The sequence below is a fragment of the Microchirus variegatus genome (genome assembly GCF_963457635.1).
Source record: "Microchirus variegatus genome assembly, chromosome: 18".
Taxonomy (NCBI): domain Eukaryota; kingdom Metazoa; phylum Chordata; class Actinopteri; order Pleuronectiformes; family Soleidae; genus Microchirus; species Microchirus variegatus.
Window position 1 is genome coordinate 5,441,903 of NC_139819.1, and position 17,282 is coordinate 5,459,184.

General features: G+C 40.6%; 3 protein-coding genes across 3 annotated transcripts; 2 read left to right on the top strand and 1 right to left on the bottom strand.

The window, feature by feature from the left end:
- The first annotated feature begins 3,463 nt into the window (after positions 1-3,463).
- riok2 (RIO kinase 2 (yeast)) lies at positions 3,464-7,728 on the top strand. The gene is made up of 10 exons (XM_083905240.1): positions 3,464-3,623; positions 4,242-4,380; positions 4,461-4,577; positions 4,658-4,833; positions 4,925-5,013; positions 5,103-5,294; positions 5,397-5,489; positions 5,689-6,153; positions 6,389-6,488; positions 7,297-7,728. Exons 1-10 carry the CDS (start codon positions 3,558-3,560, stop codon positions 7,456-7,458), a joined length of 1,599 nt encoding a protein of 532 aa, XP_083761366.1. The 5' UTR covers positions 3,464-3,557; the 3' UTR covers positions 7,459-7,728.
- Positions 7,729-9,201: 1,473 nt separating this feature from the next.
- Positions 9,202-14,023, top strand: LOC310940191 (protein limb expression 1-like; the record flags this gene model as incomplete). Its single annotated transcript, XM_083905122.1, has 6 exons — positions 9,202-9,277; positions 9,554-9,753; positions 10,874-11,020; positions 11,122-11,217; positions 12,522-12,599; positions 13,568-14,023. 6 exons carry the CDS (start codon positions 9,202-9,204, stop codon positions 14,021-14,023), a joined length of 1,053 nt encoding a protein of 350 aa, XP_083761248.1.
- A 633-nt stretch (positions 14,024-14,656) lies between these two features.
- On the bottom strand, positions 14,657-16,704 carry cfap73 (cilia and flagella associated protein 73). Its single transcript, XM_083904477.1, has 5 exons — positions 16,630-16,704; positions 16,350-16,541; positions 15,183-15,404; positions 14,944-15,102; positions 14,657-14,865 (listed from the first exon to the last, which is right to left on the bottom strand). Exons 1-5 carry the CDS (start codon positions 16,696-16,698, stop codon positions 14,758-14,760), a joined length of 750 nt encoding a protein of 249 aa, XP_083760603.1. The 5' UTR covers positions 16,699-16,704; the 3' UTR covers positions 14,657-14,757.
- Between the last annotated feature and the right edge of the window lie 578 nt (positions 16,705-17,282).

A 17,282-nucleotide genomic window follows, 5' to 3' on the forward strand; every position in this document is an offset into this window, starting at 1 on the left:
TGCTACTCAACCATTTGGTCGACCACACTTTAAGCCACTATATCTCATTGAAAAATGCATCAAACTGAACTCACTAACACTAAAATAATGTCACTTGCTCTGAATGTTGTACTTTATGAATTATGCAAACCAGGTTTATTATGAACAGACATCTCAACCGTTTGGTAGAGGCCTGTAACTGAAATACTGTAGGGTCTAATTAAAAAAAAATATATATATATATATTGTTGTTATTGTCATAAGTAAATCAAATAAAATAATAAAAAAAATGCAAAGAAATAATTTTTCCTTTGCTTTTTTCTTGGTGCGTACCTTAAAGGGTTAAGTTTTAGGGTTGAGCCACGGTGGTAGGGCGAGTTGTTGTTCAATTGGAAGGTTGTGGGTTCAATTCCTGGCTCTGCTAGTCTATGTATGTGCCCTTGAGCAAGACACTAAACCCCACGTTTAGTATTTGTACTTATGTATGTTCCATTTTCTGCCGATGAACCCTTCCAGAATACTGGACTTTTCGAATAGCAGGAGGCCAGGAAAAGTGTGTTGAAGTTCCTCTTCACACATCTGGAAAGAAGACACTATCACACTCTGTGTGTGTCTGTGTGTGTGTCTGTGTGTGTCTGTGTGTGTCTGTGTGTGTGCACAGGAATGAACCGTTCCGCCACGTTCCAGATTATTCCACACACACACACACACAGGCGGGTCCACACACACTCTCTCCCTCCTGGATGAACTGGACTGAACACACCACCATCGGTCACTCTGTAATGTGCAACTCTACAGACTCAATGAAACACAGTGTCTTTGGCTGTTTAACAGAAAAACAAACAACAACAACAACAACTTCTGCCTCGAGACTTTCCATCTGTGGACGAGGGTGAGAGAAGGACAGAGGAGGAGGAGGAGGACGAAACCACATGTTTTATCAGTGAGAAGCACATTAACTCTATATCAGCGCAATCAATCAGAGACAATGTCCACAACTGTTCGCCACTCTTACTTTACACAAATAACAAATAAGTCCCCTCGTCCTATAATAGCAGCAACATATTACGGAGAATTCCGTGGAGAAATTGAGTTATGGGACGATACGATAATCCAATCACGGTCAGAGTCGCTCTGTTATTGCTCGTGTCCAATCATGTCACAGTCGATCACATGCTTCCATTCGACGACACAGGGACCGTTCAATAAGAAAAGCGTTTTAAAAATCTGATTTCTTTTTTTTTAAAAGCTATCTTTTCATCTGCTCCAGATATTTAGTTTGTTGTACCTGCATGTATTTGGTGGAAAAAGTAACTTCTTTATTATAATTTTTATTCACTCAAACATTTGAACCAAAACACCATCTGTGGCATTTATGTGGCACAGAGAAACACAGTGGAACAACGAATACAAGCAAATTAAGTCACAACACCGCAGAACAATGTAGAGGAGTGTCGTGTTATTGAAGTCCCAGTCCTGTTAGAAACACTAAGGGTTTTTTTTTATTATCACCCTAACAACACTAACAAAATACCAGGTGCACAAACATGACCGATTTCTATCACCAGGGTTTTTTACAACAACAGTTGTATAAGACAAAAAAAAAAAAGAAAAAAGAAAAAGAAGCCTGCAGCTTCAGTCAGGTACTAGTGTCACAGTGCCATCTAGCAGCTACATGGTGAATTACACAAGGGTGAGTTTTGTTGCCTGAACAGTGGGACTAAGGTGTTGTATCACCCATAGTTTTGTGGAGCTGTTGTATTATAAAGCATTGTATTGTTGTAAAGTGTAATATTTCACTATTATATCACACAGTGTATTATATGATATTATATTATATTAGATTAGATTACAATATATTACATTACATTACAATGCATTGCATTGCATTGCATTACATTACATTACATTACATCACAATACATTGCATTGCATTGCATTACATTACATTACATTACATTATATTACATTGCATTGCAGTACATTCTATTACATTGCATTGCATTACATTACATTACAATATATTATATTACATCACATTACATTACATTACATTACATTACATTACATTACATTATATTACATTACATTACGTTGCATTCCATTCCAATATATTATATTTTATTATATTATATTATATTATTGTATTGTATTATATTATATTATATTATATTATATTATATTATGGTGTGGTAATGTCACTATAGTGGTGTGTGAAGTATGTGTGATAAAGAGGAGGATGATGAAAGAGCAAATTATCTTATTTGGGAATAATTCTGCCTCCTGTGAAAAGTCTGTAGCTGACTTTGCTCGACCTATTTACACCACTGTATTTTAACGTTGGTGATAATGGTGTTACTCCAAGAGCTTCATATATTCTCAGGTGGTATAAAAGGTTTGAGAACCACCAGTTTATACCTTGTGACACTAGGTGTAACAGGCAGAAGCATAAGCTAATTTCCTCGTTGTTTAATGCTTTGAAGTAAACCAATTACTAATAAAGGATCCAATTCTGTCCTGCAGTAATATAATCTAGTCAAACACCTCTGCTTAATTTGAACACATAGGTGTATGTGCTCACACAGCGTGTTCCCCGGGCTCGCTCTCTGGACACAGGCATTTGCTGAACCGCACGATGTTAAATAAACCAGTGCAGGAATTTGACTGAGTCAACACAGTTCTCCAGTGGAGCTGCAGAACTGTGTGTCCTGTCAGTCACAGGCTGGAGAACAGAATTCAGACTGGAGAGGCTGGTTAAATGGATGCAGGTTGTTTAAAAACTGTGTATAAAAATAAATGTTTTTGAAGTAGGACTAATTATGTCACATTAAATGCGAATTATTGGGGGTTAAGACCTGCTTTTAGGTCTCAAAACCCGTTGATGTCTAACTTTAACCCTGACCAAAGCACAATTCCCAACTTACCTCTAACTTTAACTGCAGCCTCAGAAATTAGTCTCACTGGGATGATTCAGTGTTTCCTGTAGCATCATTGTAGATCTATTTCTCTCATTTTATGACACAGGTCGGTGTCCTTTATCGTCGCTGTGGGGAAAGTCCACAGACATTTTGTCCTGGATTCACAGCAGTGATCTATCATGACTACAAGGCACCAAGGAATTATAACAACACAACAACCAACCATCAAACACACTCTTTATTTACAGTGAATAACACTTAACAACATTCAAACACAACATATTGTTTTGAAATTTTGGAAAAACAAAAATCAAGTAAATAAAAAAAAATAAAAAAAAATTTTTTTTTAAATAAATAGATACCTGAAAAAGAAAATAAATATCATACTTCTTATGTTCAAAGTACATTATAACATAGATCGATATAAAGCTGTAAAATAAATAGGATAAAGACTAATTTTCACACACACACACATATCCAACGTATAGGCAGGGCACGTCGAGAGGACGTAAGACGTTCCCGTGACGTCCCTTCCGTAGCTTCGTTGCACTTCCGCCTCACACGTGTGTTTACAGAAAATGTGCACGGTCTAGCTAAAGCTAACGTCAGAAACGTCAGCCTGTAAAGTTTTAAACGTGTGCGTGTGACCGCAGCTCAAACATGGGGAAGCTCAACGTCGTGGTGTTGAGATATTTGTCTCGGGACGATTTCCGAGTCCTCACGGCGGTAAGTAACGCGATATTCGAGGTGGAAGCTGAGTTAGCATGTGCTAGGCTAACTTCGTCATGTACTTGAGGGTGAGACTCTGTTGTAACGTGACATTCACCGTTCAACTATAATATTAAAACTACTCTATTAATGTCGTCATTGTCCGTGTGTATCTTTTTTTATGTTTAAAGTATGTCAGCAACATTTGACGTAATTGAGGAAGCTCAATAGAAGCTATAATTATTTTTTATTATTTACACTGGTGACCATCAACATGTCTGCCATGAAAGGGGCTCATAATATTGTTTTAAAATGCTGCTTTGCAATATTGTCATGCTATTATCTTAACCAGATCATGTCTCATCTCATGTCAATAAATCAGAGCACTTGACATTACAGTGCATTAGCAATATGGTAGCATGTTATAATTAGAGACTATAATAGTTTGGTAATAATATCATCTTATTTCCTGCATTTGCATTTGAAATAAGATGATGTTGCCATAATATTATGCCCGTATTTAAACTTTATTACCATACTATTGTCTTATTGTTACTGTACTGTAATTTCTAGTGTTATCAAGCAAGCAGGAGTGAATGTCATCATGTTCATATGCTGTTCTGTTCTTCTGTTCAGGTTGAGATGGGGATGAAGAACCACGAGGTGGTTCCAGTGAGTCTCATCTCGTCCATCGCGAGCCTCCGACACGGCGGCTGTAATAAGATTCTCAGAGAACTTTGCAAGCACAAGCTCGTAGCCTATGAGCGCTCAAAGAGTAAGGAAACACACAGCACCAATCCATTGATGACAGAGATGATGATAGGTAGATTTTCCTGATGTATCTGTTGATTTCAGCTGTGCAGGGCTACAGGCTGAACAACGGCGGATATGACTACCTTGCGTTGAAGACTTTGTGTGCCAGAGAAGTGGTCGTTTCAGTCGGAAACCAGATGGGAGTGGGTAAAGAGTCAGGTGAGAAAACAACATCAATAAGTAGAAAATATTTATGTAATTGCCTTATAATCAACTGTTCGTTTGCTCTTGTTCTGCAGACATATATATAGTGGCAGGTCCAAGTGGGGAGCAGTACGCAATGAAGCTTCACAGACTGGGTCGTACGTCCTTCAGGAACCTCAAGAACAAGCGAGATTACCACCAACACAGGAAGAACATGTCCTGGCTCTACCTCTCTCGGCTCTCTGCCATGAAGGAGTACGCCTACATGAAGGTAATGTGACTTATCAGAGAAAGGATGTCAATTAATCATAATGGTTCTTTCTTGTGTGGTGCATTTTTTGAGTTGCCTCCTCATGTTTCAGGCGTTGTATGATCGAGGCTTCCCTGTTCCCAAACCTGTGGACTACAACAGACATGCTGTCGTGATGGAGCTCATCAATGGATTTCCTCTGTATGTGAACAACACTCCTGCTTTAAAATATCACGTACTGCACTCTGACCCGAATAGTGATGTTTGTGTTATGTGTGTGTTTCTTCCAGGTGTCAGGTTCATAATCTACAGGATCCAGACGCTCTGTACAGTGAGTTCATGGAGCTCATTGTTAAACTGGCCAATCACGGCCTAATTCACGGAGACTTCAACGAGTTTAACCTCATGTTGGATGACCAGGATCACATCACTATGATTGATTTCCCTCAGATGGTTTCCACGTCTCATGTTAATGCTGAATGGTGTGTAGTTTTATCACAAAGTTGAAAATCAGTGGTTAAAGTAGTGTTTTTAAAACCAACAAAAGGTGTAAATATTGAACACTTCTCCACCTTTTGTTTCAGGTATTTCGACCGTGACGTGAAATGTATCAGAGATTTCTTCGCCAAACGGTACAATTACGAGAGCGAGCTCTTTCCGACCTTCAAAGACGTCAGGTAACTTCTATTTTCATTCGCAGTGACGCACAAACAAGCATGCATACAAAAAAGGCTCTTTTAATGATTATATCTGTCGCATTTCTACCAAGTTTCTTGCCAAGTTTGACGCCTGTCAAACAAACAATTCAATAGGATTAGAATTAGAATTAACAAGTCTTTGAAGTCTTATGTCGTCGTCTCATGTTTGTTCCTAAAGGCGGTCGTCTTCTCTAGACGTTGAGGTGTCAGCGAGCGGCTTCACCAAAGACATGGAGAGAGACAGTGCATTGCTTCACCCAGCAGGACCAGAGGAAGAGGAAGAGGAAGACGAGGATGATGAAGAGGATGGCGAAGATGAAGGGACAACAGATGAAGAAATAGAAGGGGAAGAGGAGAGTGTGGACATGGACGAATATAAACATGCAATGCAGGAACTAGAGGGTCTGCAACTCAGTGACGTGCATGCAGATGGACCAGAGGAGGAGGAGGAAGAGCAGCAGGAGGAGAAGGAGGAAGAAGAGAGTGAAAACACAAAACAACAAAAAGAGACTGAAACGGCTCCTGTTGTAATCAGTGATCTAAATGCAGAAAATGACTTGGCGGAAGAGCTGAAGGAAGCGGAGGACGAGTGTCCAGATCTGTCAGACCTTTCTGCTGCCAACAAAGAGTTCAAACCTTTCAGGTAAAACCCTTTTGATAAGATTATGTTTTTAGATTTTAGATTTGATTTTTATGTTAATCATTTAGCTGTATCATCCAGTTAATGGGTAAAATGTCAATTGGTCTTTTCTAAACTTCAAAATCATCCTCAAAATGAGTCATCACCATAGATTCACAGCTTGTTTTGTTGTTTTGGTAAAATGATATGGCATTATTCTATAGTAATAGTCACCCCTGGTGTTTCTCCTCCCCTGCAGAGACTCAGACAGTCTACTGCACATGGCCGAACACAGGAGGAGGAGGACGGACAGTGAGGCCACAATGGGCAGCACGGGGAGCTGCTCGACTATTCCCCCGGTGAGTTAAACACACACACCTGTCTGCACTCAAGTGTATAATACAGTTACAGTATAGTACTTCTAAAAAAAATACAAACACTGACTGGTTTGACCTGTGAACATACACTGCCTAGCCAAAAGCAACTCAGACTCCTGAATTTTTGCTTCACTAAGCTCACGTTTATTTTAATGCAGTATATTTAGCCAAGAGCTTGTCTCTATGATTGGACTGCTGTGATACGTCTTCATCAGCACATTCCTCAGATTCTTAATGTTGACCAGAGGCTGTATAGTCTCAGACTGAATATTTTGAATAACAAACCAGACACTTTATTGCTAGTTTCACGTCTTCTTCAATAGAAGATAATGTCGCGTAGTAGTAAGTTGTGTAAATGATGTTCCCATTTGAAGGAAATATATGATGCATGTGAATAGACACCAGTGTGATTGACGGGTATTATCTAGGAGCCTGATTGCAGGAGCTTCCATTTGCAAAACCTCAACACGGGACTGATAAAATCACAGTCTACAGGCTTCAAAAGAGAAGTTCATATTCTTCATATTGTGCTCCCTGAAACATCAATTTGAGCTCAATGAATCCTGACACTGTAATCTTTGAATATGTCTGAAAAACCTGGTCCGTCAGTGTATTTATGTTCTCAGGTGACCTGAAGCAACCTCAGATCATAACACAGTACAGTAGGCAATAAACAACCAGTCAGTGTTTAACTATTTGGACATTTCACCACAAGCTGTAGCAGAGGCAAACATGTTTATGTTGTGATAATGAGTACATTCATCTGTTGTTTTTGTTGTTTGTGCTGCAGGAGGTTGTTCGCCAGAAGATTCGGCGGCAGCTCACCAAACAGCAGAAGGCAGCGCAGAGGAGACGTCTGCAGAAGGGAGAGGCCAACCTGGTGACCAAAGCCAGACGGGAGAACCAAAGTAACATCAAGTCTAGTTTGGAGACTGACTCTTTCTGGGGATAAACACCGGACTCCAGTGGATGATGGACGGAAAGGAATTCACGTCAGCGTGCTTTTTGTTTGGTTAATCTGCACGTCATATGGTTCCACGTGATGATCGATGGAAAAAAGACTTTGGCAAAAGCTAAAAAAAAAAGGAGACAAAACTGAGAACACACAGAAGTGAAAACAGAGAGATCTTTTCTGTTTTTGTCCAGTAGCCTTTCCTTTTTTCTATTTGAACTACTGTTCTTTACACATGTCAATATAATGAAACAGTGTGGTTGATCATTAAACCATTTATAGTATATTTTACTGCTGAGCTTTGTTTTTTTTATCCATAGCCAGAAACATATTAGTTCATTTTCATTCTGGTTTCATTTTCAGTCATAGTGTGTAACTTTTTAAATGTGCACATAATGTGTAATGAGTTCACACATTGCTGATTAAGTCTTATCAGCTCCACGTGACTCTCTCTCTTTGTTTCTCGGTATAGCTGCGTTAAGGTCTTGTGCCGGCCCGGCGACATTCCCTCACTGCACACAGGAAGTGGTTGGTTGTCGGAACAACAACAACGTGGAAATAGTAAAGCAAGAAACAAAAAAAGGTATTGAGTAACCGAAAACACAAAACACCCACAGCAATTTGACAAGATGAATGCCTCTTGTTCTTGCTCTACCGCTGTATACAGACAAAAGCTCCCCCGGTCAGGTCTTATATTATTGCAGAACCTCAGATGAACGAATTATGTTTTCTGTACGTGAAAACTAAACGGGCAGAAAAACAGCATCAACCACCAAAGCGTACTCACTGCAGCTTTAAGATCCAGAGCAGACGGTTTCGGGGAAGAGCTTCCATTGATGCAAAAACTTCCTTTCAACTATTATAGTGGCTTGAATAGCGAGTTACCCTCACCCTCCCATCATGGGCCAGTCAAAACAGCAGAGACGGACAGGCATGTGGGAACCTAAACGCTCAACAACAACAGCACAACCCAATACGTTTCCCATGAAAAGCCGATGTATGCCCCATTCGCTCGCTCTTTCAGTGGCGATAAAGCGCGGGAGACGACGTGTAAAAGATGAGTGAGTGAGTGGAGAACTTGGTCGCTAAAGAAACCTCGTTTGGGGTTTTTTTGTCTGTATTTGGTTCACTTATGTGTAAGAGGCTTTTGAGAGAGAGAGTGAATGAATTCAGACTGGGAACAATGGCCTTTCATATTGAAGAGGATGAATGGAGCTCAGACCCTGGACTTGGTGTGTGTGTGAAGTCAAAAATGTCCCACCATCACCCCACCCCTCAAATTTTAGACACTACATGTTGGGTAATGTCAGAGACAAAAAAAAAAGGCACATACTTAGATAGTGGACGTCTCAGTGAACAGTTAATTATTTTCATGTTCCTTACGGTGGTACATGTGGTTCAGTTTGCCAACTTACTCCAGGTCTTCAGCTATTCAGGGATTAGCCAGCTGCAAAGGCCTGGAGGGAGGGGCTCAGCATTCCTGCTCTGCACCTCTGTGTGTGTATGTGTGTGTGTGGAGAAAGAGTGGGGGGCCCCCTCTGAGCTAATTGGCAGTGAGGGTGACAAAGGTGGTCTCCTTCAAAAGAGATCCTGTTGAGATGTTCACATGCAGAGGAGAAGGCCGAGGGAGTGCAGTGAAGGAGATTCAGATTTCTGAGCTTATTTCGACGACGGTGGCCACTGATGTCTGCTGGACCAGCGAGAGCGTACGGACTGTGTTTCAGGACGCCATGGACGTAGAGGATGAATAGGGTGAACGTCGAGGAGAGCATCATGTCGTGTTTGTCGCAGATCGAGTCTGACAGCATCCCCAACGACTGTAAGTAACTGAAAAATAACACGTGTAATGTTAATTTCATCAAAATCGCACTAAGATGCGTGAAAATCGACTGTTTTCTCACAATTTTGTTCCAAGTTTTCCCTGCAACTATGTAGTTAAAAAAGTGCTGGACGCAGGAAATGTTTGAAACCCAATACGGGGCAAGAAAATGTGCAGAATTGTATTATTTAAAGAAGGGTGTTTCCCTTTCCTTTTTCCAAATGCTGCTAAAATAAACACTTGCCTGCTGTAACATCTCCTCTCGTCTGTGTGCAGTGAACATTGTGGCCATGCTGCACAACTTCTGGGAGCAGAAGCAGAAGAGTCCGTCGAGTGACTCCTTCAGTGAATCGGACGGTTCTGTCGGAGCGGTCCACGCGGAGAGTTTACTGCTGTACGAATCTGCTCCGTCCCCTGGTCCTCCCTACGTCTGCTATGTCACGCTCCCAGGAGGAAGCTGCTTTGGTAACTATAAGGTGTGTAAGGTGGATTGTGGAATTATACAGCCCTGTATAGCTTATAGAACATTATCTTTAATGTGCTGTTGATCATATCAGCAACATGGTGTGAGCACACGCAGGAGGCCAAAAGTTAAAGTGTGATGTTTTGATGCATGAAATACACAACTGAAACCAGGGATGCAACAATTAATGGATTATGAATCAATTCCCAAAATAATTCAAACAATTAATCGGTTTGAATGAAAACAAGTTGTCTGATTTAATCTTTTTCATGTGAATATTATTCTCATTTATTTGTTTTTCTGTAAAAACGGACTGATAAGAGCATTTAATGGTGTCATTATTGGAAAACAGCGATGCATTTGACATTTGATACCATTTGTCTGTATTTTATTGCCATAACAAGTAGATTAATTAGGTTGATTATATAAAGAAATAATCCCTATAACATGTAAATAACAGCAAAATGTGTTTAACAAACTGGTCATTCATTTATTTATTTATTATTTCTCAGTTGGATTAGATGAGAAATGGGTAGAAATATATTATGGTTAGATAATCTCTTAGATAATCTTGTGATAATCTTTGGTTTTGCTTTACACATTTTCATCAATTGATTCATTTTTTTTGTATTTTTTTTGTATTCTCACAACTTCAATGGTGTTTTTTTATTATTATTTATGTGCCCTTCCTTTTTTTTCAATGTTCCATTTCATTCTTTAATTATAGAAATCATGGTGATGGTGCTGAGAAAAAAAAAACATTTAAATTTGTCCAGAAGTTGTTTTACATCAAAGGTTCAGCGTCTCTCACACACTTTTAAATTAGTCTTAAATTGATGTCGTTCCATTTCAATCCCATGATGCCTCTCAAAAGGGCTCATTGTGAACCAGATGGCAGCCCCCCCCCTCCCCCCCGCTCAGAGCAGGCATGTGATTGGTTATCTGTGAATGCCTCTAATATCCACATCTCAATGTGATTTCAGTTCTGATCCCATGATTAGCTGTAGTGAAGTGTAAAATCAACTTAATGTCAGCAGACCTTGAAATGTCCTCTTTAAAGTGACTTTTCGAAACCATTTCTCTGCCATTCTGCACTTCTACACATCGTATCCTCCTGTGTTTTATATGCTCAGGTGTGCGAAACTCAGGCGGAAGCTCGGCGGGACGCCGCGCGCGTCGCTCTGATGAACTCCCTCGTGAACGAGCTGCCGTGTCGACGCATCGACCCGCAGTTCATCGCTCAGAGTTTGCAGCAGGCGACCGCAGACAGCGCTGTGAGCGTGAGGCCGTGTGACCACATACACTGTTATTATTATTATTATTACTCTGAAATTCAGGGAAAACACTGTATTTGACCTACTACTGTTGCCTCTCTGTAAAGGTCTCTCTAGAGGACGCCTGTGATTCAAGCACCAGTATAGGAACCTACAGCTTCCTCCTCCACTCCTACATAGGAAGGACGATGCTGGAGTTCCAGGTAAAATGACAGCTTAGACGCTACCGTTTGGGGTCACTTAGAAATGGCCTTAGTTTCGATGGAAAAGCACTTTATACACTCTATACATTGTTCATGTGGTAAAAGACTATTCTAGCTGCAAACGTCTGGTTTTTAATGGAATGTGTACATAGGTGTATAGAGGCCCATTTCCAGCAACCATCTCTCCAGTGTTCTAATGGTACATTGTGTTTGGTAATCACGTTAGAAGGCTATTGGATGATTAGAAAACCCTTGTGCAATGATGTTAGCACAGCTGAAAACACTTTTGCTGGTTCTTTAACCAAAGCAAAGTTTGATTTTCTATTCATTTTGCAACTCTTTTGATGAATAAAAGTGTGACTTTTAACGGAAAAGACCAAAAAATTGTATAGGTGACCCCAAACCTTTGAACTGTAGTGTATTATATTTTTAAAAAAAAGTAGCAGGCTTTGTGAAGGACTTCTTTGAGGTAGGGATGCACTATTTATAGTAGTGTTTTACCCCAAAATTGAAGCGTCATTAAGCCAAACATAACACAAACTCACTGGGTGGTCATTCCAGCAGCACACACTGTTATTGTTTCACCCTCGCTCACTCACTATGTCACATTTTGCCTTATTATCCCCTATCCCATCTCACACTGCTGCTATGAAACACTTAATCTTTTTCTGCCCTTTGTGTAAATAAGCATCTGTCTGCAGACAGAGGGTTATTAGTTAAGGGGAAATGGGTTCATTATCCCTCTTAAGTAGCACTCGTAAAAGGTGGAACGCGTCCAAGTAACACACCTGCACATGTGCAAATTCACTGACACCGAAAAAATGTCACACCTTTTGTAAACAGCTGTGACAGGTGCAGGAAGTGGAAAACAGTTTAGTTGGAACCACGATCACAAACAACAGCACGAGGCAGCTGGAAACAGAGAGCGAGCAGTGTCTGGACTTCAACCCCCAGACGTGTCACATTTTTCCGTCTGCGACTTGTTAGATCAATTTCAGCGAAAGCGCAGACTCCGTGTTTAGCACTAATGTCGCAGACTCTTTAACGTATAGCAGCTGTTCTTTAGCGTTCTGTAACTCAGGATGAACCAGGCCTGGCGTGCGGAGGTTTACATTATCCTCTCAAACCAATCATCCGCAGTTTAGACGTGCGTTCGTGTAATAGCCACATAATGTGTTATCGTTGTCAGGCGTGTGTGTACACAAAACTCAGGTTCATGGGTTTGTTCTTACGAGTCGTGACCTTTGTGACGCCCGCATTCTCACCCGCTTTCTTCTGCTTTTTTTCGACCCCCCGTTGTGCAGGAGATGATGACAGTTTTCCAGCTGTTGCACTGGAACGGGACGCTGAAAGCGCTGAGGAAGAAAAAGTATTCTCGAAAGGTACGGGATTTGATTCATTCTTTGATTATTTTTTTTATTATTGTGTCATGCAGAGAAAATATGCCCGGCCCAGTTGTGTTTACAAAACCCCTTAATTTAAATATACAGACCAGCAAGCCAGAACATAGAACATACATTACTCATAGTAAACAACAAATGTACAGAGCAGTGGTTTCTCTTCAACTTTTTATTCCAAACACCATCTGAGGAAATATTGAGCTAATTAAAATGGATCTATTATGTTATATTATTAAAATAAACCTGACCTGGTTCCAAATATAAAAGGCTCAATCTGTAATATACAATCAAGTCATTGTGTACTAAAACATAAGAGTATACAATACCGTTCAAAAGTTTGGGTTCACCTATACGATTTATGTTGTGTTTTCCATTATAAGTCACGCTTTTATTCATCAAAAGAGTTGCAAAATGAATAGAAAATATAGTCAAGACATTGACAAGATTTGAAATAATGATTTTTATTCAATATAACATCATTGCACAAGGGTTTTCAATTCATCCAATAGCCTTCTAACGCGATGAGCAAACACAATGTACCATTAGAACACTGGAAATGGGCCTCTATCCACTATACATGTACATATTCCATTAAAAACCAGACGTTTGCAGCTAGATTGTCTTTTACCACATTAACAATGTATAGAATGTATTTCTGATTCATTTACTGTTATATTCATTGAAAAAAAAAGAGCTTTTCCTTAAAAAATAAGGACATTTCTAAGTGACTCCAAACGTTTGAACGGTAGTGTTATTATTCTATCTTTGGTTTCTCCCAATTTCACCATAATTTTACACATTGGACCTTTAACAAAATGTCCTCGTGCCACTTTTTCCTCATTATTGTGATAAATACACTGTAAATCAATATCCTCAAGAAAGTGCTTCAGTCTCAGTTTCTCCGCCTCCACAAAGCGACACTTGCTCATTGCCTTTGTTTTCCGTCGCAGAGCGTAATCGCCTACTACTCTCAGCGAGGCCTGGACGAGTGCATGCGCAGCAGCATGGCTCTGGATTGGCTCGTGCGCGAGCAGAGGTCGCCGGGTCAGATCGGCGAGGAGCTGCGGGTGGCTCAGAGGGAGCTGGTGCTGGCCCGGCGTCAGGGCGTGGAGCTGCGATACCGTAAGGAGAAGACGGAGATCCTGTCCCTGGCTCTGAGTCAGGCGTACGTGCGCGCGCCCGAGGCCGTGAGCTGCGAGATGCAGAGTCGCCCTCGGTCGCACAAGCACGCGCAGCTTCCTTTACACACAATCCAGAAAACAGAGGTGCGGATGACACCGCCCTGCACCCCTTCGCCGACGCTTCGTAAAAACACAAAGCAAACGGACTTTGAAACGTCTGGCAAACACACGGCCTCCAACAATCCTTCACCCTGCTCACAGCACACGTATGGACACGAAGACTGAAGCGGTATGAGAATTTAAAAATGAACTACAAAGGTACTGAGACATGACAAACACAGCTTGGTTTTGCATTTTTTATATACTTTATTCCGACATTTATTGATTCATTTCTGTATTTTTACATGTTTTTTCATTGTATGTCTGTGTTTGTGCGTTCATTTAGTCATAAAAGTTAAACGTGGAAGCAGAACAAACTGCTGATTCACTACTAACACTATAAATATGCCATTTGACAAAAGCAAAGAAGGTTCAACGTGTCATTCTTCAGTGAAGTTCATTGTCTTAAAGGTGCCATATGTAAGAATGTGGCCAAAAACAGTTACTACATTCAAATTCAAAAGACAGAGGTCTTTTAGGTTTCGTTTTTTGACGTAACTGGCAACCCGTGGTTGCGCGGCAGCTGAGACTCTACTGACTGCAATGATTGGTAGACGGCGGTAGGTGGCGCCACATGCCAAAACATGATTTCAAAACAAACATGATTTGCAGTCTGCAAAATATTTTTTTTTAATGCAAATATTTTGTCTGTACTGTTGTTGTTGGTGAGTTCAGTTTGTTATATGAACATTATTCCTGAGTCTCTGTGACATATTAGGAGGATTTTATGGCCAGTTGCTTTAGATTTATTACATAATGCACCTTTAACTCACAGAGTTTTACTTCAAAACAAACTTTAAATGTTACCATGAAGTGAAATATTAACAATGCCAGTTCAATAAAGTTAAAAAATGAACAGATTATGTCTCTTTATGAGGCGTGGAAGGCACTTTTTGCCTCTGCTTCTTGTCCGTCACTCTTTGTGTCTGTTGTACGATGTCCTTGTAGTCCTGGATGAACATCTTGATCTGACGGAGAGAATAAAACACGGTTTAAAAAAACGCTGATTATTTTTCTATGATCCGTCTCTTTGTGAGAACGCGTACCTTGTACAGCTGCTTCTCCGTGTCGTTCACATTGTCACCTTCTTCTGCTTCTAACGTGTCGCTTGTCATTTCGTAAAGGTTGAGCGTCGCCATCTTTATCTGTCCCAGGAGGAGGGTTTTCTTTGCGGCGGTTTCCTGGATGTGGTTCCACTTCCTTTCCTGTATGAGAAGTGGAACAAGTGATTTTCATACATGTTGGGGTTTGACTCTGTTGACTCTGGATCACGTGTTGGGTTTACCCAGGTTAGAGCCTCAGAGCGCGTCTCCTCCAGTCTGGTCTGGAGCTGGGACAGCCGATTGTTCTTCTGCAGCAGCATCAGGTCGTGCTGGTCGTCCAGCGTCGCCGCCTCTTTCCTCTGCTGGTCCACCTGCTCCTGGGCTTCTCTCTCCCTCTGACAGAGCTGCTCCCTCAGGTGGAGCTGACTCTCCAGATGATCTGCGAGCAGCTCTGCGTCTTTGAACTGGTGACACACACACATACAGTGCCGGCCCAAGGCATAAGCGAACTAAGCGCCTGCTTAGGGCCCCATGACCATCAGGGGCCCCCCTAGAGCATTTCATAATTATTATTTTTTTTTTACATTTTACATAGTTTTCACATAGTTATTAACACATTTTCTTCTTCTTTGTAATCTTGTTAAAGTTCCATCGCTTTATTTCTGATTTAAATATTTGTTTATTTCGTTCATTACTGTCTTCTGTGCATTTGCACTTAATTGTGCAGTTTTACTATGTTATTTGACTTTTTAAGTTGTGTTTTTATTTTTACTTTGATATTTAAAGGTGCATTAAGTAATAAATCTAAAGCAACTGGCCATAAAATCCTCCTAATATGTCACAGAGACTCAGGAATAATGTTCATATAACAAACTGAACTCACCAACAACAACAGTACAGACAAAATATTTGCATTAAAAAAATATCTTGCAGACTGCAAATCATGTTTATGTTTTGAAATCATGTTTTGGCATGTGGCGCCACCTACCGCCGTCTACCAATCATTGCAGTCAGTAGAGTCTCAGCTGCAGAGTAACCACGGGTTGCCAGTTACGTCACAAAACTAAACCTAAAAGATTTTGAATTTGAATGTAGTAACCGTTTTTGGCCACATTCTTACATATGGCACCTTTAATGATAATAAAATGTGATTATTCTATTATATTTTTTTGTAGCTCTAAACGTTGCACTTTTTACTTCTTATCAGGGCTGACACCGTATTCAAGGTGTTGTGCCATTTTGAATACTAAGTGAAAATCAACAGAAGACCGTTCTTCTGATTTTTGCTACCATTTAAGGATGAAAACATGCCAGGCTGACTTTGGTGATGATGCAAGTAACACAATCATGACCCCATGAAGGCTTGGGCCGGCCCTGCACACATAGTTTAGATGGTGCCTATGTCCTACCTTGGTCATTTTCACCACCTGCTCCATGATGTGCTGGTACAAGGTGTGTTTCTGCAGCTGATGACGCAGCTTGTGTTTCCCGCGTGTCAGTTCCACCTTGTCCTCCTGTAACCTCTGGATCTGCCCGCTCTTCTTCACCACCTCGTTCCTCTCCCTCTCTGCTTTTGCCACAGATTTGGCAGCGTCTTCATCCTGGACTCGCATGGACGTTGTTTTTTTTTTTTTTTACGGTCAGTTTGGCCGTGTGAGAAAATGTGGTGATTTAGTCGACGTACGGTACCTTGAGAAACGTGTCAAAGGTCAAGTGTAACTGCTGTGCTTCCTCCTGGTCCTTGTGCAGCTCCTCCATGCACTTGTGCAAACTGTCCAACTTCTAAAATGAAACAACAAAAACACACAGATGAAGTGGTATTTTTAATGTTTGATCACAGAATATAAAGCATGAATACTGTGAATTGTATGTGTATTAATGAAGCCCAGGGCCCCACTGTATGTGTTTCCCTAAAGCAGGAGGTCATTGAAACTGTATTATTATCATTATTATGAGTCAGGCGTTGCCTGATAAAAAAAAGTATATTTAGTTAGTGGGACGAGGAGAATCTGTGAAATTCCTTACATGAGAATTTAAAATATTTTTAATATATTTTTTTTGTTCAGTACCAGTTCACGCTTCTGCAAATCTGCTCTCAGTCCTTCATCCTCCTGATGTTTCCTCCGTACTTCAAAGATCGCAGCACTTTTCTCAAGTGCTTCTGTCAGCACAGAGCTGGACACACACACACACACACACACACACACATTCTTGTACTTGCTGCACATTGAGGACCAGCATTTCCACTTTATAAATCAACACAATTACAAATATCTACTTCATGAATGACATCTATAAAGAACTACTGGTTGCAGTACCATAAAATGTCTGCAGGTGGAGCC